The following is a 24,556-nucleotide window of genomic DNA, read 5'->3' on the forward strand; positions in this document are numbered from 1 at the left end:
ATTAGGATTTCGAGAGGCAAGTACCTGGAGAAGCTTTCTGTAAACAGGTCCTGGTTAAGTAGCACATGGGATTCTGAAGATGTACACAGTGCTTGGCTGTGCATGCAATACATATGCATGATTATGGCCAAACAGTCCCATTCTGTAAACTAATTTTTTTCAAATCACAACATTCACTGCAAAAAAATATGTTGGTGCACCTGGGTAGCTTAGTCAGTTAAGTGTCCAGCTCTTGATGTCGGCTCAGGTCATGACCTCAGGGTTGTGAGATCAAGCCCCACATCAGCTCCGTCCTGGGCGTGGAGACTGCTTGAGATTCTCTCTCTCTCTCTCCCTCTCCCTCTGCCCTTCCCCACCCTCCACACATTCTCTCTCTCTCAAAAAAAAATATGTATATATTGTATTATCGTTAAAGAACCTGGAAATGTTCAACTTAGTTTCGCTTTAAATTGAGCAGCAGCTTAACTCTTCCTAAACATACTCTTGCCCCCATGACCATAAAGACTGGTCATCTGATGATGAGACAGCCACGGCTAGCTGTCTGACACACCTGAGCCTGACATGTATGACAAGAGTGGCCTTTGATATCAATTGCTAAAGCAACCCAAACCCCACAGTTGACAGGAGCTACATTAATTTTCAAGCACAGGGCCACCCTGGCCCACTTATTCCCGCTGCATATAAAGAACTTAGAAGAAATACATCAGCAAAAAGGGCAGAAATGAACAAGAAATAAAAGAAAAAGAGATTAAACCCATCTTGTTGATGGCTACTCAGCTTTATGACACCTTACCATTTTCCATCAATGGACTCTTAAGACAATATTCAGAAAAGGGACAGATTACATAACCAAAGATCACCCTAAATTACACTACCCTCTAAAATACCTTGGTTTTTATGCCCTTCTGAAATAAAAATATTTGAGATGTGTTGAAAGAAAAAGAGAGAAAGAAAGTGGAATTAACACGTCACCCTAAAAATTACAAGATTTTCATTTTTTAAGCGCATTTTTGGTTCATACTGAATTATGTAATAAATTTAGTATGACAAAAGCACTTAAAAACAGGTTACCCAAACAAAGATTTGTGCACAAATGTTTATAAAAGCACTATGCATAACAGTCAAAGGTGGAATCCATCCAAATATCCATCAACAGATGCACAGAAAAACAAATTGTGGCCTATACATACAACGGAATTTCATTCAGCCATACAAATGAAGCACTGTGTGCTACAACATGGGCAAGCCTCAGAGACATTAAGTAAAAGAAGCTACACCCAAAAGGTCACACATCGTACGATTCCATTTATAGGAAATGTCCAAAATAGGGAAATCCCTAGAAACTAAAAGCAAAGGTGTGACAGCCAGGGATGGGGGAGGGGAGAATGGGGAGTGACTGCACGACAGGTACAGGGGTTTCCCTCAGGGAGACGAAAATGTTTCAGAACTTGGATATACACGGCAGGTGCACAACACTGAGGACGTACTGAATGCCTCTGAATCGTACACTTTCGAATGGTTAACTTCATGGACGGAAATCTCACCTCAATTAAAATGAAAGCACTGAAGGGGAGAAAACAGTAAGTAATATTTTAAAACCTATGGATAAATTTTATTATGCAAATCTATTCTGAGGAAAGGAATTACAGCTACTGGAGAATAAAACATTCTAGAACCTGACAGAGCCCACAGCCAGCACTACAGAAAGAGAAAGAGAGTGGTCAGTTGCTGGTACCGCTCTTCCTGGGCAGAAGGAGCCCTGAGCGTGCTCACCCACGGACAGGAGGCGCCACGAGACGGCCGGCGTGGCAAAGCAGGCGAACACGTCGTCGGTGCCGGAGAAGTGGGTGAGGTGGGGCAGGATCACCGACTGGCCCCGGCACTGGCCCCACATGTACACGTGCCCGCCCTGGGTCTTGGCCGCCGACGTGTGCGCGGAGTGGCAGGCCGCGATCTCTACGACCCTGAAAAGTTTTAAGAAAAATGTATGTCATTTCTTTATCACAGAAGCCGACAGCACACCACACAAGGTAGATAAAAGGGTCATGCTTACAACACCACAAAAAACAGCCCAAGATTGAGGAATATTAGTTATCAGGTCATAAGAACAAAACCAAAAGATCACAACAAGAGTATTGTGTTTTTCCCTTGCTTGCTGCCCCACTTCTTATCCTAAAGTCATTCTGAATTAGGATAAATAACACAACCTGTTGAGGACAATTTGGAAAAAGGGACTAGAAACCGAAGTAGATGAGGAAAGTGGACTGAGGCAAAACGTACTGATGTTTCTCGGGGGGGCTTAGACAGTAGCCAAAAAAAGAGTGTCTTCAATATGCCATTTCCTTGATACAACTTTTTCTCTCACCCCCTAAATAAGCACCTGCCTCGGGGTAATGGACTCTGAACATCCTAATCCAAACAGACATCAAGCCAAACTTGCATTTCTCAGTATGCTTCTTAGGCAAGGTCCTATAATCAGAAGTCAACCCTCTAAAACTTAGTAAGGACTCACAATTTGGCCGAACAAACAAAGCATCTATTCCAGTAACACACATTAAATCAAATCAATATCTAAACAGATAGTGTCCTTTTAAGAGATTTTATTTATTTAGAAGTTGTTTTAGTTGGCTCAAAGGAAAAGTCAGTACTATACTCTGAATTTCTACCTGGTGACAGGCCCTATTTTACTTCCCTACTAGATGGGCCACAAGAAGGCAGTAAGACTTACACCAAGATGCATTAATGCCTATCAATCACAGGAGGCTATTTTAGAGAGCTGCATAAGAATCCTATCAACTTCACGTTCCCTCTGGCTGCTACTCAAACTCTTGTTCAAAATGACAATGTTAAGAAACAGAAGAGTTACAAAAGCCAAACCCCATAGCTCAGCACACACGGCCCCAAGTCCAAAACCACACACACAAGCCCGAGACACAGTACAGCCCAGTTACCTTTCTTTCTCCACCATGATGTGGGCGGGGCTTAGCAGGTTATTTTTATTGCCAGTTCCCAGCTGCCCGTACGTGTTAGCCCCCCAGGCATAGAGCAGGCCCTCATCTGTTAGTGCTAGAGTGTGTGCATAGCCGCAGACAATCTGCAAGGAAATGTAAATGGTTACCATCAACAGGAAAACAGGAAGGGCAGCAGAAACATCTACTTGAAGATCACAGCAAGCTTCTGCAGAATGCCAATTCATCATCACGTATGGACTGACATTCTCGGAACACTGAAAAAGCATTAGAAAAGCCCAACACTGAGACTACTAGATTTTTCCAATATCTTTTTTTTGCTTGTCAAGACTGATGTGTCACCACCATGGTGTTCCTTCTCATCATGGGAATTTAGGGAAGATGAAATTGTAAATGTGGAAGATGAAGGCAGAAAGTATTGTTTGAAAAGATTTTCTGAAGAGTAAATCCCCAGTGTTTCTCCAAGCCGGTGGGGAGCCGCAGCGGAGCCCAGGCTGCACACGTACCTGGTTCACGCACACGCTGTGCAAAGCCGCCACTCGCACAGGGGTCAGCTGATTGCCATTGTTTCCCAAGCCTAGCTGACCGTTGCCATTGTAACCCCAGCCGTACACCTTAGAGAGAGAAAGGGAGAGAACCAGCTTTTAAAACTGTTAGTAAGAGGGAAGATAGAAAAATGCAGTCCACCTAAACAAATCAAGTACTTTTCCACTTCCCACACCCACGTTCTACTCTGTGATCCCACAGATATTTTGGGGGTGGGGATGACAGAATTTGGCACGAGTTCCTACTCCATAACTTAGTTTGGATAGCCCTGGGGCAAGGCATTTATCCTCGTTTTATACATGAGGAAGCTAATGCTCATTAACAATTATGAAGCACCTCTTAAATGTCAGGACATGATCAAAGGTACTAGGAAACTAGAAACTAGAAGTTTTTGGTCGCAGTTTAACAGGAGAGATGGACACTTGCAAACTTTTTGCAGTCAGGTGGCGAGTGCCATTCTAGAGATACAATCAAGGCACTACAAGAGCAGAGAAGAGAAAGGACTTAGCTATAGGAAGCTAGTTTAGGAAAGACTTCCAGAAAGCAGATTTGAGCAGAGATAAATGGAAGTGAAGGTATTCCAGGGAGAGGGCACAGAATGTTCTGGAAGCAGGTTCTCAACACGAGCAGGCGGGCCTGGCAGGACACATCCAGCACAATGGCAGGGCGAAAGACCAGAAGGAAAAGCAAAGGCCGAGGGGATGACCGAATGTGCCAAAACACATACTAGGGAATGTAAAAAGCATCTATGGGCCTTCCACTGAAATATTTCACACATCTCGGAAAGATCGTGCTGGCTGCACATAAAGGGGACAGGACTTAAGACTAGAGGCGGGACAGCCATTCAGGAGATACATGTGTCTCTCATCAGCACAAAGATGAGCTCTGCTGAGGGTCTAAACTATGGGACCCAGAGAGAAGTGGGACCCAGAGAGAAGGAATGGACAGGAAAGAGGCTAAGAAGACATAAGAGAATGTGGTGACCCCTTCGCTCTCTGGAGAGCGGAGTCACCAGCTGAAAGCAGCAGAGCTGGAGAGAGGTTTGCCAGCAGGGGTAAAGATTTAGAACGGCAAGTGTGGGACACAGGAGAAAGCACTGACCAGGAACAGACTACAGGTCTGGTCAAATGAGAAACCTGAAATGCCTGGTGGCATCATGACAATGCAAGGCAAACAGATGAATGGGGCTTTTCAGGGCAATGTGACGGAGGGGGAAGGGGGCAGAGAATTTAGGGTACTAGCAAGAGATGGTTAAAAGCACTTTGCATATCATAAGGCAACAGGTTTTAACTTTCTGCAGAGAAATTTGGCTATAGCTGTCAAAAATTTTAATGGCACACCCTCTGACCCAGATATCTTATTCCTGTGAACTTATTCTACAGAATACTTACAGAAGTGTACAGAGATACACAGTAACACAGGAAGTCAGTGCTACAATGTTTATAACAGCAAAAATTTAGAAACATTTGAAATTTCCATTAGTAGAGTTCTGGGTGTGGGTCATCCAATTCGGAAATCTAAGCAGCCATTATAATGGAAAGCAGCTATAAATGGTCTGATAATAGATTCAGGTAAACATTTGTGCTGTTAGCAGGAAAGCTGCAGAATAGCAGATAAAATAATAATCCCATTAATAATCCCATTTTTTTATAAAAGATAATTACATTCACCCATACAGAATTTTTTATAGGAAAAAGTCCAAAAAGATATACCTCAAACTATTAACAAGACTGGAGAAAAGGTACTCACTTTTTACTTTATGTGTTTCATTTCCTTTCATTTGTGAAAATAACCACATAAGAATAATTTTTAAATTAAATTTATTTTTAAAAATAGAGGTAAAGTAAAGAATACTGAGATGGAGGATGTCCAATGACTATCCCAAGAAATTCTGAAATCATCCGAGATGACATCAGGATTGGTTCAAAAAATAAGTTAACACTTCTGGTGAACATGGCACGAGGAAGAGACTCATCAAATCACTGTGTTATACACCTGAAACTAATGTAAAATTGTGCATCGACTGTACTTCAATTAAAAACAAAACAGAAAACAAGCTCATATATACAGAGAACAAGATTGGTGGTTTCCAGAGGCGGGGGGCTGGAGAGCGTGGGCAAAATGGGTAAGGGGGGCCAAAAGGTACAAACTTCCAGTTATAAAATGTCATGGGGATGTAATGTACAGCATGGTGATGATAGTTAATAATACTGTACTGCATATCTGAAAGTTGCTGAGAGAATAATCTTAAAAGTTCTCATCATAAGAAAAAAACTATACGGTGACAGATATTAACTAGACTTACTTTGGTGATCTTTAACTATATACAAATATTGAATCATTTCATTGTACACCTGAAACTAACATAATGTATGCCAATTATGCCTCAATAAAAATAATTTAAAAAAAATAAGTTAACATAGGTGAGTATTCAGAAAACTCTAAAGCACTCTAGCACTGCAATGCATAACTCACACGTCGGTATCCAAACACATATCTTTGTGGGGCTCCTGGGTGGCTCAGTTGGTTAAGCATCTGCCTTTGGCTTAGGTCATGATCTTGAGGTCTTGGGATTGAGCCCCATGTCAGGCTCCCTGCTCAGCAGGGAGTCTGCTTCACCCTCTCCCTCTGCCCCTCCTGTGCTCATGCTCTCACAAGCTCTCTCTCTCTCAAATGAATAAAATCTTTTAAAAAATCACTTCAAAGACATATCTTTGTACAATTTTTCTTCACTAAGACATTCATAGATTGGTAACAGGTCTATTTAAGTAGAAGTTACAACCAGAATAATCGTATAGAAATAACCATCAGCTCAAAGGTAACCATGGTAAAGGGTCACTAAAAGTTGAATTTTTGTAAAAGTAGCCAACAACAAGTAGGACAAGAAATTCTGCTTCTGTAAGTTGCTTCCTCCTGTGAACAAACTCCAGATGCAGGGGCAGTGGCGTCAGTCGCTGCTTACAAACATCATCAGCTAACTTTGAAGAGTGCACATTTGATTTTTTCAGTGGATGAAACAGGTAGTATCAAACTCTTCATTACATTAAATCACATATACCTATGGACATTAGACTATTTGGATCTCACAAAAAAATAAAGTATCCTTACTTGCAGATAAATCCTGGAATTTAAAAATTCATACTGAGGAGCAAACACCCTCCAGATATTCTCTCAATCAGTAACCAGTTAACTTATCAACAAAACTATCAAAACAAGGCACTTTTCCTTCCATGATCTCATACATGCTCCTCACGAAGAAAATGATATTTCACTGAGAGAGGATGTGAGGATGGCGGCGGGGGGGGTGGGGGGGGCGGGGGGGTGCAGAGAGAGCTCACCTCACCATTGTCCAGAACAGCCATGGATGAGGTCTGACCACAAGCAATGCCAACCACCCTCTTAATATGTAAACAGTTTGTAACTTTTCGAGGAGTTGGCTGATTTGTTGTAGATCCTGATCCCACCTGGCCACAGTTGTTATAGCCCCATGCAAATACCTACACAAGACAAGGGAAAAAGAATGAATTACTAGTAATAGGGTAAAAATTCGAGCTCTAACACATGTTAATAATCATAAAGTAAAAATATATCCACTTACTGAATATTTACAATGTGCTACATGGCTCTAATGTATCATTAGAGCTTTCCAGGCACTAACTTCTTTAATTTTCATAGTAATCCTGTATGGTGACCCTGGGGTAGATCCTATTATCACCCACATTTTATATACAGAAATGGAAACAGAGAGGTTAGGTGGCTTACTTGAGGTTCCACACCAGTAAGCAGTAAACATGGACTGTGAACCCAAGAAGTGTAGCTGTGCTCTTAACCACTGCACTACACTGCCTCCGTCAGTATGATGGCCGTATGTGGTTTTTCAATCTGGCATCAATAGGAAATAAGGCATATACCACAGAAGTAGCAGTGATAGGAAAAATCTGCTTAACTCTTTGGGCACAGATATTCTTTTTTTTTTCCCCTTCATGGAAAGCTTTCAAAGCCATACAATGCTCCTCCTGTCTCACTAATCGCCAATACCGAATATTACATAACCTTTCCTGATGACTCACGACCATCACGATTATAATTATCGATCACAGTTACAGGTCGTAACACAGTAAGGCTCACAAGTACCAAAGAGGTGTCTGTCCCTACAGAAACGATACCAGGTTGTTAGGCTATTCTTGGTACTGTTTTCTCTGTGTTCTCATTTGCTGGCTGTCAGCTCCAAGGAGCTCCCCTCCTCAAATGCATCCTGTGCACTTTTGGCCTATGATTTGCCATAATGTGAAAACCAGATCTCTAAAGAGACACAAATAAATCTCTAAGCTAGTTAAAATCTGGTAACAAAGATGAAAAACAAAACAAAAAATCACTTCAAGTTAATTACCAACTAAGCCTATCAAACAAGTGTGTGACCAGAGAGAAGAATTAGGGGAGGGCGGACGCTGGCAGCCAGGGAAAGAATGTCCTTCAACACTGGGAGAATTCTAAGGACGCCCACCCCTTTCACTTGCCCACAGGCAGTGGTCCTCCCACACCCTGAGGTCTGGCCTCCGTAATTCTCTCCTCTGTCAGCACTTCCTATCTCAGCTCACATGTCTGATGCCGCCCAAGGCAACAATAGCAAAACCCATGGCTGGCGCTTTAAAAGAATATGCACTGGAGGTTCATTTCACAGGTACAAAAGAAATAACCTGCAACACTTCCTGAGAGTGGGTTCACAGGAAATATCTAGTATAATAAAGCAAATATTTAGCACAATTATCCAAAGCAGCATATGCTTACAGTTAAAGTAAACCAAGAATCCAGGCTACAAATTAGGGAATTCTAATTTTAACAATCATTCTTCTGGCACTTCTTCTCAAGCATCCCAAGCTCCCTTGCAATGCAGCTGCCTTTTATTTAAAAATGAGGACTGGCGTTCCAATAATCAAAAACAGACTAGCAAACCATGGATTCAGGGCATAAGACCTGGGTGCTAGGCCTAGACCCGGCACATCCCACCCATGAAACCTTGATCTCCCTCAGCTTCTCTGGTCTCTTCACCCATAACCTGCCCGACGTAATAAAATCACTGTTAACACCAATGAGGGATTTTAAACAGAACAGAATGATCTGTGTTTTAGAAATCAAAGGGAGTAGGGGCGCGCCTGGGTGGTGCAGTCGGATGGGCGTCTGAACCTTGGCTTCAGCTTGGGTCGTGATCTCAGAGTCATGAGATTGAGCCCCACATCGGGCTCCTTGCTTGGTGTTGAGTGTGCTTGAGATTCTCTTTCCTCCCTCTGCCCCTCTTACTCATGCTCTAAAATAAATAAATAAATCTTAAAAAAAAAAAAATCACAGGGGGCAGAGAGGTAACACTTAACAGGTGGACCAATTAAAAAGCTATGGAATAAAAAAGACCAGGGCAATAGCCCGGGCAGATAGCAAGGTCTGACCTAAGGTTACAGAGATGAAGAGAAACAAAATGAGATAACAGATTGGAAAATAAAATCAGTAAGATGAGGAAACTTTAAGATAAGCATGGCACTTGGGGTGAACAAGTGGTACAGTAGCCACTGGTATGTTGGTAAAGTTATTTTCTATGACATCATTACATTTACTGAAAAACAAAACAGACCTTAATGGATGGGGTAGTTAAAAAAAAACTCAAGTACAGAACACGGTCAAACACAAAGAGCAGGAGACTCAACTGCCTTTAGGCTGAAGTCTACTGTCATCAAAAGAGTGGTCCTGATCACATAGGTTATGTTAGAAAAAGAGTGTGTTCCCACATGTTTTTAGTTGTGCACACAGGGCTACAATGTTTACACTATCCCAGATATAAATATGGTCATTATTTTATTTTTTTAAAAGGCACTTTCAAAATAGCCAAAAGGTGCTAACAATCCAAATATCCATCAACAGATAAATGAACAAAATATTGCATATACATACACACAGAGTATTATTCAGCCTTAAAAAGGACAGAAATTCTGACACATGCTCCAACATGGACGAACCTTGATAACATTATGCTCAGTGAAATAAGGCAGTCATAACAGGATGAACACTGCATGATTCCACTCATATGAGCATATAGGAGCATGTGAGAGTAGTCAAACTCATGGAGACAGAACGGTGGTCACCCGGGGCTGGGAGGGAGATAGAGTTACTGTTTGGTAGGTACAGTTTCAGCTCTGCAAGATAAAGAGAGTTCTGCAGATGAATGGTGATGATGGTTGCATACCAATGTGAATATACTTAATGTCACTGAACTGACATTCAATAGATCCCATGGATATAAAAATATATATGCGTTATTTTATACATATAAAATTTGCCATCCTAACCCATTTTAAGTGGTTAAAGAGACCATGGCAACAGTCCAGGCATATGATAAAATGGTTGCAGAAAGTGGTTCTCACACATCCTGAGGTTTGGCTTCCAAAATGACTAGGACAGCAATTTTGTATTATGTGTGTTTTACCACAGTTTAAAAATAAAGAATAAAAGCAGGGTACTTACCTCTCCATCAGCTGCCAGAGCCATTGAATGATGTGAGCCACAAGCTACTTCAACCACTTGCTTGATCAAGAGATTGGTACAGACTTGGATGGGAGCAATGCCTTGGTTGGTCGTCCCATTCCCAAGCTGGCTATATCCATTGTGGCCCCAGGCATAAACAACTCCATCTATACAAGAAGGCCACAGACAAAGAATCAACTCCGAGAAGGAATGGTAACCCCTGTACTTTCTTCCCCGGACTTTGCACAACTTATTCTCCAACCTTAATTTCTTTCACACTGCCTCTTCTTCCCAATAAAGTGGTTACTGATGAAGGGTAAGGGAAAGAGGGACAGATGAGGAAACGAGATAGAAAAATGTAAAATCATTCAAGAAAGGACTTGACACTAACATAGAAAGAAGACCAGCTTTATGGTCAGAACTCAGTTTGTATATACAAAATTAGACCGTCTGAACACACTGATTCATCTCAGTAGTTTCTGTGTCAGGTACCAAGCAAAACGCAAAAGCCATAAGAAAGCTCAGCATTAGTCTTTACTATCATTTTACCAAATACCAAGTCTCAGGGACCCACTGAGGTGTGTGTGTCTATGTGTGTGTGTGAGAGTCCTCACAAAGTACAGAGGAAAGAGGTATACTACTTGCAAGAGGAAAGAGACTTTTGGTATATGCTACATACAAAACTGCAAGAGCTTCCCTCAAGCAGACTATTATTGGCATAAAATCTGGCTCAATTTTTCTCTAATGACTTTATCTTTTTGGGACTCTGATAGAGGTAACTTCTGTTTTCCTCTCTAGAAGTACCACTGTTTTCGTGCATTTCCTCCTACGGCACGCCTGTGTGTCAAGAGCAGAGACCTCCAAGTTATACACTCTTCTCATGTCTTTCCCCGGTAATAAAACATCCTGCCCTATTAAGGACAATCTAGACCTGGACACAATGATATCCAACAGCAACACCAGAAATCCCAGTGTTACTGGCAGGCTGCTGACTCGCTGCAATGGTCCCCAAGCAACCAGAGGAAAGGTACTCATAATTAAGTAGGTTTCTGATTATCTAATCTAAAATCTAATCTTGTGCTTCTCACAAGAGGTTTTCCCTATTACAGAGATTATGACAGAAACCATAAATGGAAAATTTCATCCTAAAAAGGATGAGGCTACAGACTGAAAAAGTGTGACACCTAAAAAAAGGAAAAAATTAAATATTAGGAAAAAAATACTTACAATTTATATTACTAAGAGATAATATCTCTAATATAAAAAGAGCTCCTAAAAATACAAAGAAAAAGACCGAGAACCCTCTAGAAATATGAACTGATGGTTCACAATGAAAGAAATGTAAATGACTTTTTTTTTTTTTAATATTTTATTTATTTTTTGACAGAGAGAGACAGCGAGAGAGGGAACACAAGTGGGGGGAGTGGGAGAGGGAGAAACAGGCTTCCCGCGGAGCAGGGAGCCCGATGTGGGGCTTGATCCCGGACCCTGGAACCATGACCTGAGCCGAAGGCAGACGCTTAACGACTGAGCCACCCAGGCACCCCAGAAATGTAAATGACTCTTAACCATATGAAAAGATGCCCTCACTCTTAAGAAGAAAAATGCAAATTCAGAAGCCGCGACTCCCACCCACCAAGGCTACCACCTAGCTGCTACCATTGCCCGAAGCCTGCCATGTTAGTAACAAAGACTAATGCAGAGTCCCCACTACAGCATCACCCTTTAAAGAGACCAACTAGCTATTTGGTAATAGCTGACTATTACCAAGCTGACTCCAATGGACCCTTTCCATCCTGGAAGGAGCAGCCATTCATACTAACAGAAATCAACATATAATCAGGGTATGGGTTTCCTGCCCACAGGGCCTCAGCTAGCACAGCTATATGAGGGCTTACAGAGCATTTAATCCACAGAGTATCTGATCCCACAAAACATCTCATCAGACCAAGGCAGCCACTTTATAGCAAAAGAGGCGTGGCAGTGCTCACATGACCACGGGACTCCTGGCCCTATCTCATGTACGCAACATGCAGAAGATGCCACTGGACACAGCGATGACAAGCCGGATGAAGGTACAGCTGAGGCATCGGCCTGGAGCTGAGACCAGGGGAGGCCGGGATGCTAAGCTCCGAGGTACAGATTCGGAATCAGTGACCACCAGATGGTGCTGTGTCCCTAAGAGGTAGAATACGGGGGTCCAGGAACCAGAGTGGCTTATATGAGGGACCCTACTGACCATGACTCCCAGTGACCGACTTGGGGAATCTGTGCTTCCTGTCCCTGAAATTATAGGTTCTGTAGGTTTAGAAGTCCTGGTTCCCTAAGCGGAACACTTGCACTAACGGACACAGCAAGAATCCCACTGAACAACATCTAAAACTAATGATGTAATGTATGGTGATTAACATAACAATAAAAAATTAAAAAAAAAAAAAGAATCCCACTGAACTTTAAGTTACGGCTGCCAAGGGCACTCTGTGTTCCCAAAACATATCAGAAGACACGGATCTGAGCAGTGCCTGGGAGAGAATGAATGACTGCTGTGCTGTGTCACCCAGATGCCCTCAGGATGAAGGACCTTATTCTCCAGATGCTGGGCTCTTTCCAGCTGCCTGTTCTCCGCCATCAGTCCTCTCCAGAGTTGCCCTTGGCAATCACCTTCTTGTGATTGTTTTGCCATTATTACATTATTATTCAATCTTACTATAATCACATTATTTTACTATCTTAAGATAGCATATATACCTATTTCTTCCCTTTTTATTTGATGAAGCATAGGAAAACTGAGCTTCCTGAGATGGCTCTTAGTCCCAACTCCCCAGGAAGTTTTCAAAGCAACCCCATCCAATGGGGCACCAGCACTGACTCCCCCAGCCCTGCTCTTGCTGCACAGTCTCTGACCAAGGATCAAGCTTCAGAATCATGTGAGGGTCAAGAGATGAGCAAAAGTACCAAAGGATGAGAGAGTGAAACCAACCAGGATAGAAGGGAGAGCGGGAAGTGGGAAGGGCCTGGGAAAGAGAGAGCACAGAAGGAGGCAAAGAAGCATCCCATGAAGTTCTGACCTTCAAGGAAACTCAGCTTTCAGAGACTGGACGCCAAGTTGGAGAAGTGGTCTGAAACAACTCATTTTATAAGTAACCTAATTTAATGTTGCTTCAGAAGACAAAAAAAGAAATCCACAAGCCCTAGGTCTATTAAGTGGTAATACTAAATGAATATTGATCTTCAGAATTGTCACCAGATGGGACTAGATTTTCTTTTTTTTTTGAGGAAAGCCAGACTGCCACATGTAGCACCTTATTTGGATATGTCTGGAGTCTTGGAAGCTTGACTACCCTACGTTCTCCTACAAATGGACTTCGAGAGCTTGTCTGGAGGTTCTAGCAGGGGAGCACAGCTACTTGTCTACCCCTGACCTCCTCCATGGGAAAGGTCGTCCTGTCCTCTCCGACTGAGCAAACAGCTTCAGGAGGGATGCACATGGAGCAGTGAGGAAGGGGGCACCCACCTACCCAGCCAGATCAGCTGTTATCAAACCTGACGATCAATAGGGTGACAGATGTGGCAGCCAGATTGCGCTCACATCCTAGATTTTCAATTTAATAATGTAGCATTGATCAAAACATTCCTAAAATACCTTTTAGAAATAGCACACAAGTGAGTAAAGCATGGAGAATTGAACATGTTTTTATCTTTATTCCTCCCTGAAAACCTGCTGAAATATAGTGAAGGGAACAATTTTTTTTAAAAAAAGGCATAAACACTCAAGGACAAAAAAGAACAATAAAGAAGAAAATACAACAGGAGAGATGACAACAAAATTTTGGAAGATGGAAGGCAGACGGATGGGTGAGTAACACAGCCGACCAGAGAAGGTGACACCTACAACTGCAAAAGGAGAAGCCAATTACAACCCTGGAATCTCAGGAAGGCCCAGGGATTGGAGGGACTAGACATAACAGGAGATGTAAGGGGAGGTGTAACTAAAAACAGAAGCACTTAGACCCCAAATCCTCATCCTCTTGCTGTGGGGTCAGGCAACTACCCCTCCCCAACGCTGGTATAAGACAAGAGACCTAGAGCATTTACTTGCTGTGAATTTCTTTACGTAACTCCCTGCAGCCCAACTTCTCCCTTTGCCCGAACCTCCTTCCCTTCCTTCTCCTACATAACATGACAAAGAAAATGAGCTAGAAAAATACTCCAGAGAGGCCTGACAACAGCTGTGAGGCACCATAGTGAGGAAAGGAGAAGTAGAAGTCCACGTACTGAATAGTGAGACCCCTGTCCTTCCCCTACTCATGGAAAGCTGGCAAAAAAAATGATCCAGGTCAAGAATCTGGAAGGTTCTACCCTACAGAAGCTCACATACTGACATTGGGAGAATCCCTAATGCAACAGTTATTATCTCCCTAAAGTCAAGCTCAGCACTTGACAAGCCCCACCCATGAATCCAGTGTTCCCAACACGTGTATCAGCGCCTGGGTCTCACCTGCGGACAGATGGCCAAGGATCACCAAACTTTTCAAGAAAGCCTCTGACAAGAAAAGTCAGAGACCAAAACAAATTAAAAAGAAAGAAGAAATCTGGGAGGGGAAGAAAAAGAAACACTACAGAGAACAGAAGACAACTTGAAAGTAACCTACGACAGCCTCAAAGAGAAGTTAGTGAATCCATGACACAAGGACAGGAGGCTTGAGAAAGGCACATTGAGAACAAGAAAGAGAACGGGAAAACGTAACAGCAGAAATGTGAAAATCTGACATCAGAGTTGTAAGATAAAGTTGAAGAAATTTCCCAAAAAGTAGATAGGAAACAAAATATAAAAAAGAGGATCAGTTCAGAATCCTCTAACTTCCTTCTAAGAAAAGTTCCAAAAAAGAAGAGAACAGACAAAACAAAGAAGGGACATTATCCATGAAATATGACAAGAAAATAATCTAGACATGAAGGAATTTCCAAACTGGAGTCAACAGAATGATCAATAAATTAAAAATTGGGGCACCTGGGTGGCTCAGTCAGTTAGGCGTCTGTCTTCGGTTCAGGTCATAGTTCTGGGGTCCTGGGATCGAGCCCCAATCGGGCTCCCTGCTCAGCATGGAGTCTGCTTCTCCCACCCTCCCCCTGCTCATGCTCTCTCTCACTCTCTCACTCGTGTGCGCACGCTCTCTCTCATAAATTTTCTTAATTACTTAATTAAAAATTATCCACTAGAGTACATAACCATGATTTTTTCAGAAAACTGGGAACAAAGAAAAGATCCTTAAACCTTCCGAAGAGGAAAAAACAGTCCTATGCAAAAATAGCGAAAGTCAGAATGGCATCAGAATCTCAACAGCAAGCCTGACTTGAGAGGTGCAATGACTTTAAAATTCTGAAATAGGATTTTCACTCAGGAATTTTAAGACCAGCCAAACCACTGAGCAACTGCATGTGTAAAATGAAGACATTTTAAGAGAACGTCTCAAAGATTTCTCTCATACCACTTTCTTTGGGAAGCTACCAGAGAATGTGTTTCACCCAAATAAGGGTATAATCCAAGGAAGACAACACAGGGGCACAAGAAATAGGGGATCCAGGAAGGACAAAGTTAAGGGGACTTCCATGGATGACGGTGAATGAAATTCCAGGCTGAGAGCTGGAAGGCAGGCCTACGGTGACCAGTCCCGGCTGGAACATGGGGACGAGGGCTCCAGAGACAACTAGATAATCTCAGAAGTGCTGAGACACAATACTGTACTATGGGAGAGTCTGGACATAATGACAGCCCTATAGAAAAATAAGTGAATGAACCCCAGGAAAACAAACAGTTGTACAGAAAGGTGATGGTTCAGCTGTAAATCACACAGAGTCCTAATAATGTAAACACTGAATATCGATTTAACCAGAATGGTGGTATTGCTATATTGAAATGACTGGAGGAGGAAAAAAAGAGGAAAGAAAGCTAACTTCTATCTGCCATGATAAAAAGTGGAAGAATAAGATCTAAAATTGAAAATTCAGAAAGAGTGTAAGTGTGTTAACTTAAAAATATGAGATTAACATGAGAAGAAACATTTGAAGGGGTTAAAAGTGGCTCCTTCTGAAGGGTAGTTTTTAAGACTGAAAAGGGGTGAGGCAGAGGTCCTTCTGTTTTTTTAATAAAAGCCATATACTACTTGATGGTTTCAAGTGTTTTAAATGGTTTAATTTTTAAAACTATTTGTTTGTAATACATATATAACATGTACAAACATATGTGCTATACATACATCTGATACATAATGCAGGGCATGTTTAAATTATATTGTATAAAATGTATTGTAACAATCAAAATTGAATTTAAATATATTCCCACAAGAAAATCAGTTATTTTATTTATATTTTTATGTTTTATGTTTATTTTATATCTTAATTGTAACACTCAAGATGGTTAAGGCTACATGATCTAGACTCTGGAAATAATTCCAAAAGTTGTAATTTCCTAAGGTCACCACTTTGAAGAAAACCAAGACTTGAAATGTGTATGTTTTAGGGGTGCCTGGGTGGCTCAGTCAGTTAAGAACCCAACTCTTTTTTTTTTTTTTTTTTTTAAAGATTTTTTATTTATTTATTTGACAGAGAGAGAGACAGCGAGAGAGGGAACACAAACAGGGGGAGTGGGAGAGGGAGAAGCAGGCTTCCCGCGGAGCAGGGAGCCCGATGCGGGGCTCGATCCCAGGACCCTGAGATCATGACCTGAGCCGAAGGCAGTCGCTTAACCAACTGAGCCACCCAGGCGCCCCAAAGAACCCAACTCTTGATTTCGGCTCAGGTCATGATCTCAGGGTCATGAGATCAAGCCCTGTATTGGGCTCCACACTGAGCGGAGAGTCTGCTTGAGATTCTGTCTCTCCCTCTGCCCCTCCCCCCACTCACACATGCGTACGTGCACACGCTCGCTCTCTCAAATAATCTTTATTTAAAAAATAAATAAATACAATAAATGCATACATTTTAGTGTGTTTGCTCTAAAAAACTGCCCCAGTGTTTTACAGTCAGAAATCAATGACCAGTTAAAACTGATATTTGTTAGGAAAAAATCAAATTAGGTCACAAGAGATGACAAGCAGAACCAGTCAGCAAAGTAGTAACTGCCTGAAAGAGCCAGTGTGATGCCAGAGAGCATGGTTACAAAACATAGAAGTGAGATCATCACCTCATTATGCTCAATACCAGTTATATTCTCACCAGACAATCATGCTCAGATCTGGATCTCACAGCTTGAGAAAGATGCAGACAACTTGGAGTAGATTCAGATATGAGTTAAAGGCAATTAAAAAGCTCAATACTAAGACCTCTGGCAATATCCAAGGAAGCTGTGATTCCTCAGTCTGGAGAGAGAAAGAGAAGCAAACAGAAAGCTTCCCCACAGAAAGCAGAGGGTCTCTGCTAGAGACAGAGCAAGAGTTAACATGCTTAAAATATAAAGGGAAGAATTTAGGTTATATAGAACCTATTTTCAGAGAGTCCTGGTTGCCCACAGTAGAGATAAATTACCAAAGAAGAATGTTATAGTGTCCTTTTTCAGTGATCTTAGGGAGGCAGAGATTAAAAGGAGAAGAATCTATCTCACAGTCTTTCCAGATGGCACACACATGAACGCCAGGGAATAAACTAAGATTTCTTAAATTAGAGATTCAGGAACTACACAATGAAAGGAAAACCAGAATCATGTGTGTTTATGAAAATGTGCCAAATAAAACACAAAGGTTGCCTTGCTCCCATAAATCCACTGAAAAATTAGGCAGAAGGACTACTTCATTTGCTACATCTAATCTTTAACAACTTTACGTTAGTATTCTAACGTTTGCTTAATTTGCAAGCAATATTATGGCTGTTCCAGAGTTAGCCTGAAGTGCTTAACTTTTATCAGTTTGGTATAGTTCTCAGAAATTAAGAAATAAACCACTCGAAATTATTTCATATGGCCCCACCTCGCCTTAGCTCAGAATTCAGCTCGATTTCCCACAAACTGAAAAGCTGACTTTGTTCCCTCTTTACCTTCGGTGCTGAGAAGGACATGTGGTCCACTCCCATAACTAAGGCTTTTAATCTTCTTTCCACATAAGGCTTCTAGCTTTTTGGGTACAAGTGTACTCTGGTTATCTCCAGTTCCTAGACAGTTACTATAGTTCAGTCCAAATACAAAGACCTAGAAAACAAATAGTTTTGTCTGAGTCACTTGGCCTAAAGTTACACAAAGGCTCCCTTCTCCACTCTGAAAATAAGACACACTCAAGTTCAGTGTGACAGCTCAGTAGGTAGGAAGAGACTGATCGGATTAAGAAAAATTCAACCTCTGATGACATTAAGTTTTAGAATATTTGGCTATACTATGAAATTCAAAGAGTAGCAGGGGGTTGAGGGGTATTAAATCAAGAAACTGAAAGGAGAGAGAAATTATATCAAAGACATGGTCTTCTTGAATTTCAGGCTCTTTTTATCCCCAACCCTTTCAGAAGATAAGGAGGTAGGCCTTGCTGGGTACATCTGGGATAGTGGTAGGAGAAAAGACTGGAAGGAAAGTAAGGGCCAAGGGGATCTATGGATCTTCCACGGAAATATTTCAAAACAGAGACTGATATGAGTAAATTTGCATTCTGGAAAGATCGGCTGGCCACAACATTTTCTTGGTCTTCAAACTTCACACTTTAAAGCTCGCCCCCTAAAATCACACTCTGGGTTTTGAGAGATTCTTACCTCATCATTGTCAGTAACGTACAGTGCTTCATTGGCTGAGGTGCCAAAGACACACGCTTTCCGAATAGATGCAATTTCTTGAGGTGAGAGCAGAGTGAAGATTGGCCACTTTCCTACATCCACCATGACTCTGGCTTCAAGTAATTCCTATAAATAGGCCAACATCTCTGCTGCAACAAAAAAGATCCCAAGAAAAAAAATGAAATAACCACTAAAGTAACTTCAAAAAAAAAAAAAAAGACACTGTGAATAAAAGGAAACAAAACCTAATTCCAAAAGAAAGTACCTACCTTTGGTTAAATGGACCACTCACTTTCCCCAGCAACCTGTCCAATCCTTCCCTGTGGTCAAACCTGGGCCTTTTTCTGCAATGAGAGGAACAGCTTGCTAGAACCAGTTGTTTGTCTTACCTACTCACAAGTCAGTGCTTATCTGTTACATACTTGCTTATTTGCAACCAGACAGCAGATAATGTTAAGGCTGCTAACTGGATGAAACCAGGGTGTCTCATCAGAACTTTTTCTTTAGGTTACTGAGATAAAGTTAAAGGTTACAGTACTAGTTTGCCTAAGACACTGAATTCTTGCTTAGGAGAGGGAGGGCGGGAGGGTGTGCGCATGCACATGTTATAAAAAATCAGAATCATTACCTCTACTTCCCCACTGTCCTCCTCCAACCCCCAGGTTGCACTCAAAGATCCCCATCCCTTGTAGAAAATCACTGCCATACCAAGCCACTGTTTAATGATGGGAATGGGAAATCCCTCATGTAAGTCTAAAGTGGCAAAAATATTAAGAAGGACTAGCCGAAAGATATACAGAATGAAACCACAAAATAAAGTATTATATTCTGGTTCTAATTTCTATGAGCATGTTTTCTATATATACACAGATCAAATTTTATTTCACACTGAAAAGTTATCATATGAACAAGGAAAGACAATTCACCCTAATCTTGTGTTCAAGGTCATGCCTAAAGCCTTCATGCAAGTAGCAATTAGCTTAAATAGTATCCTATAAAAAGTAGACATAGGTATAAATTTCCATAAAACTCTAAATTTGACCTGTTTAAGGAGTTTTACACAAAGATCTATCCTTGTCATGCCTCCAAGTCTTCTAGGGTTAAAAAAGTATTTCTAGAAATTCCAGGGAGCTGCACAAGCACAAAACCCTACCATGCCAAGTTGAGTTTCCATTCTGGCTCTCACCTCTAGAAACTGAAATAGAACCAGTTTCTAAATACAACCAGGGTTTCCTAATGAGGTACAGAACTCCTGAAGTTCCTTCCTGCTCACTCTCTTCTCAGACCTCTAAAAATAGCCAGGAGAGCCAGGCTCAAGACCAAGGCCTTCTGGCCTCCAGCACCTCTGATAACACCTAGAGAGAGCCTTGGGGCTTAGGTATACTTAGCCAAGCCTCAGTTTTCACCATCCAGGGAGATTTTTCCCAACAGCACCAACTTGGATGACAAGGAGCAGATGACTACTATGACCCAAGAATCACATCACATATTCAATTAGCATTAAACACGATCAAGGACAGGCTATTCCCCATCACTCCACAGCCAGACTCCTGGCACAGCATCTGAATGTTCTGAGAAGTGTGCATGTGTGCGTGCTGGTGGGAACAGGTAAAGGATTTGGGGAAAGGTAAAAAACTAATACATAAACATGTTGAAAAATTTTGTTTCAACTGGTATAAAGGGGTAAAGGAAAGTAAGTTTCCCTACCATCCCTCCCCAACCCTCTCCTCAAAGGCTACCACTGTGAACAGCTGTTTCTAATTCCTTCCAGAGATAGTGTATGCTTACAAAACATTACGTGTATATGTGTGTGGAAGCCTTTTTTCCCTTACTTAACAGTACATCTTGGAAATCATTCTATATTAGCACATTCCATTACATCAAGTTAACAACTTATCTCCTTCCACTGAGAGACTGTTCAAGTCACTGCTAGTCTTTTCCTAGCATAAACAAGACTGCAATTATTGTCTACATATATTATTGCATATACTTGTCTTTTTTTATACATACATTTATAAGATAAATTCCTAAAAATGGAAGTGCTGGGTCAAAGTCTAATTGCTATTTTTTTTATTTTTTTTAATTTTTTTTTATAAGATTTTATTTATTTATTTGAGAGAGAGAATGAGAGAGAGAGCACATGAGAGGGGGGAGGGTCAGAGGGAGAAGCAGACTCCCTGCTGAGCAGGGAGCCCGATGCAGGACTCGATCCAGGGACTCCAGGATCATGACCTGAGCCGAAGGCAGTCACTTAACCAAGTGAGCCACCCAGGTGCCCTAATTGCTATTTTTTTTAAAGATTTATTTATTTATTTGAGAGTGAGCAAGCACACAGCAGGGGTAGGGGCAGAGGGAGAGGGAGAAAGAGTCTTAAAGCACCACCCAGGCACCCCAAATTGCTATTTTACCTTTTTAACAGTTATCTCAAATTGTCCTCTACCGAAGTAGTATGAGTATATAAAATAACCACCAATGTTTGGCAGCACCTGGTTACCCACATCCTTACCACACAGTGTATTATCATGGTGTCTTGGTTTTGTTTCAACTTGAATTCCTCCTATGATGAGTGTGGCTGGGCACCATTTAAAAAATAATCACAATAACAGCAACAATAACAACTGATATTTCTTGAACACTATGTGCCAAGTGTGTTCTTAATATTTTACATCTGTTAATTCATGTAAATCCTCACTTTACGGACAAGGAAATGGGAGGCAAAGGGATTTTAAGAATTTGCTCAAACCATTAAGTGGCTGAGTCTGGGCCTTGAAGCCACACAATCCAGAATCTGGAATCTGCACGTGCACTCTTCATTTCTTGGCCTCATGCATCATCCTTTTACATAAAGTCCCTATTTTTCCTCCTGGGCTATTGTTCTTTTCTTTGTTCTTGATTTTTGTGTTCTTTGTATGGTAAGATGATTATCTTAAAAGCTCTTCGAGGTAACAAAAAAGATGCCTCCCACCCTACCCCACCCAAATGGCCTGCCTTGTGTCTCTTACAAAACAGACAAGGAAGGAGTCACAAGAAAGGAAACAGTGTAAATGTCTATAAGCAGACAGATCAATTCCAAAAAAAATCTAGCACTTTATTTTCCTAGAGTATGAACCACATCAAAGTTAGTTCTCAACATGTAATACTGTATATAATATAGAATTTTAAATAAACAGGGAAAAGGGGGGATTTAAATTAGCCAAAAAAATATGATAACCACATTTAAAATGACAACACAAAGGGATACTACCATCAAACTTATACAATTTCCTGACAACAGTACAATTATTCTGAAGTCAATCAGTCACAGGCCACTCTGCCCCCAAGGGTTTTGGTAAGCTACTGAAAAATCAGGCTTTCATAATGATGGCTTATTATATGAAATTACATATATTTCATAATGATGGTTTATTATATGAACATATTACATATTTTATAATGGTGGCTTATTATATGAACATATTACATATTTCATAATGGTGGCTTATTTTATGAACTTATTATATGAACCCATTCCTAAATTACTTGAAGCTTTATTTTACAAGATATTTCTCCAAAGGCTTGTCAAATTAAAAGTTAATATAAAACCAGGTCATGTACCTCACAGGTCCACAACCATCATAAAAGCAGAAAGCGTTATCAACAGCCTTGGCATGGTGGAAAAGACAGCGTCCTGAGCACATGTTTTATTCCCAGGTTGGCTTTTAATTAATCAGTGTGACATGCCACCTACCTTCCTGAGCCTGGGTCTCAAAAATCTGTCCTGTAAGATTCTATAATGGTATGTTCAAGATGTAATGAACAAGCTGCAGGGGATTTTGGAACACGTGAGAACAACGGCAGTAATGCTGCCCAAGCTAAGTAATTACTCCTAGCAACACGATTCTGTTAAGTAAATAAAGACCAGGAAGGAAGACACGAACAGTGATCAAGAACTGTTGCTGGGGGGCCTGGGTGGCTCAGTCGGTTAAGTGGTGGCCTTCAGCTCAGGTCATGATCTCAGGCTCCTGGGATCAAGCCCTGCATCAGGCTACCTGCTCAGCAGGGAGTCTGCTTCTCCCTCTCCCTCTGTGCTCCCCCCCCAAATAAAATCTTAAAAAAAACAAAAACTGTTGCAGACACTATGTTAAGCAGCTTCACATACGTTATTTCATCTAATTTTCACGATACTCTTGTAAGGAAGAAAGGTCATAATTCATTCTTAGCAGATGAGGAGTGGGGCTCAGAGGCAAAGTGACTTCCCAAGGTCACAGAGCAATGAGTGGCATAGTCAGGACTCAACCCCAGCCCTCTGATTCTTCTCACATCAAAGAACATCAGCCCTGTCCCTTCAGTGATTAAACTTCTCCAACATTATTTCCTTCTGACTTTGTCTAATAATGTACACCAGCATCTGTTTTTAAAATGCTTCAAATACAAAAAGAACTTCCCCCCTAAAAATGTGTTTCCTAATATGCCTCTATCTAGATTTGCCTGGTTAAACCTTGTGAATGTCACTCATTCCTTCCTTCCTTCCTCCGAAAACCACCAGGCGGCAGGTCCTGGAGACCAAACGCACCTTTGTCCTCAAGGAGCTCACAAGAGTGTACGAGCACAAGGTGCCTCCTTGGGCTACAGACTGCTAAAGCACAAAGTATGTCTTCATTAGACTATGTTCAAGATGAGTAGCTGATGACACGAACAAGGTATCCTCAGAATTCAGACAAGGTTCCCCAAGAGGTTTTGTGGAGGTATTAAAACTCAGGATGTGCTATGTGCTGTAAGGAATAGAAGTCCTGAACATGGGCATGTGGCGTATCTTTTCCTAAGGCAGTATAATGTAAATGCAAATACCACCAACATTTTCTAATTAACTCAAAATTACCACCATCATCATTACAATTAGATTACTGTGGTGAGATGTTTAATTTCTCCAGTTTCCTGGGGGCAGCAACACCTTTGCTAGCTAATGTTGAGAAAATCATACTAAGTATCATTCTATCAACTTCATATGTTTGACCCTCTACCACATAATCATAAAGTGCGTATACTACTAATCTAAAAGGCTAAAGCAGGTGGAATCACTAGCTTTAGTCTGTTCTGAAATCTATACCAGACTTAAGAACCACTGTGGCTAACAATGAGTCAGAAATATAAGGACCTATCACAAGAAGTACAGTATCAGGACAGATGTCTTATGACATCTACTCATCTACTAAATTTGCCTAAACATGAAGTAGAAGTATTAACAGATTTGTTCTAATTGTATGGATTACACTTAAAGGTATATAAACAGAGTTCAACATCATTTCATTTAAATCATCATGCTTCAAATAATAATATTCTATCAGGAGGCACTACTAATAGGGAAGAATCTTCAAATGGCCTGCTCAACCTAGGCCATCCTGGATAGGCACACACTTTGTAAGTATTCAGCAGTGATTTTAAGGAAGGTAACCCAATGCTTTTCCTTCCATAGTACTACGCATCCCTCAAATGAAGTATCCCAAGGGAGATGCTAACAAAAAGCTAAACTATGAGCTTATTCCCACAAACAAAACAAAACACCCTGCAAAAAACCAAGTGTACCTGTAAGGCTTAGCTATGTTAGAAAACAGTATGTGCTACGTGATTACAATGTTTTAAAATACAATACATACAGATAAAAGGATACATATACACCAAATGTATTTCTCTGGAAAGATTCAGAAGTGGTTCTTTCTTTCTTTGTACTGTTCAAATATATTCCACATTTCTGTAACAAACACTTTGTGACCAAAAGATAAACAAATATTTTAAATGAAAATAAA

The 24,556-nt window shown here is 41.1% G+C and overlaps 1 protein-coding gene across 10 annotated transcripts in view; it reads right to left on the minus strand.

The window, feature by feature from the left end:
* The window catches only part of RCBTB1 (RCC1 and BTB domain containing protein 1), a 47,976-nt gene that overhangs the window by 12,496 nt on the left and 10,924 nt on the right, over positions 1-24,556 (minus strand). For 7 of the 10 annotated variants that reach the window (XM_036104598.2, XM_078070393.1, XM_078070394.1 and 4 more), the window contains 8 exons: positions 19,043-19,117; positions 18,753-18,922; positions 18,054-18,204; positions 10,026-10,192; positions 6,854-7,012; positions 3,476-3,583; positions 2,952-3,094; positions 1,774-1,964 (listed from right to left, as the gene is read on the minus strand). In XM_036104598.2, the coding sequence (XP_035960491.1) occupies positions 1,774-1,964; positions 2,952-3,094; positions 3,476-3,583; positions 6,854-7,012; positions 10,026-10,192; positions 18,054-18,204; positions 18,753-18,878 (1,045 nt within the window). In that variant the 5' untranslated portion in view covers positions 18,879-18,922; positions 19,043-19,117. The remainder of the gene's footprint in view (positions 1-1,773; positions 1,965-2,951; positions 3,095-3,475; positions 3,584-6,853; positions 7,013-10,025; positions 10,193-18,053; positions 18,205-18,752; positions 18,923-19,042; positions 19,118-24,556) is intronic. The other 3 variants (XM_078070397.1, XM_078070398.1, XM_078070399.1) reach the window with 1 other exon arrangement.

The sequence above is a fragment of the Halichoerus grypus genome, chromosome 4 (genome assembly GCF_964656455.1).
Source record: "Halichoerus grypus chromosome 4, mHalGry1.hap1.1, whole genome shotgun sequence".
Taxonomy (NCBI): Eukaryota; Metazoa; Chordata; class Mammalia; order Carnivora; family Phocidae; genus Halichoerus; species Halichoerus grypus.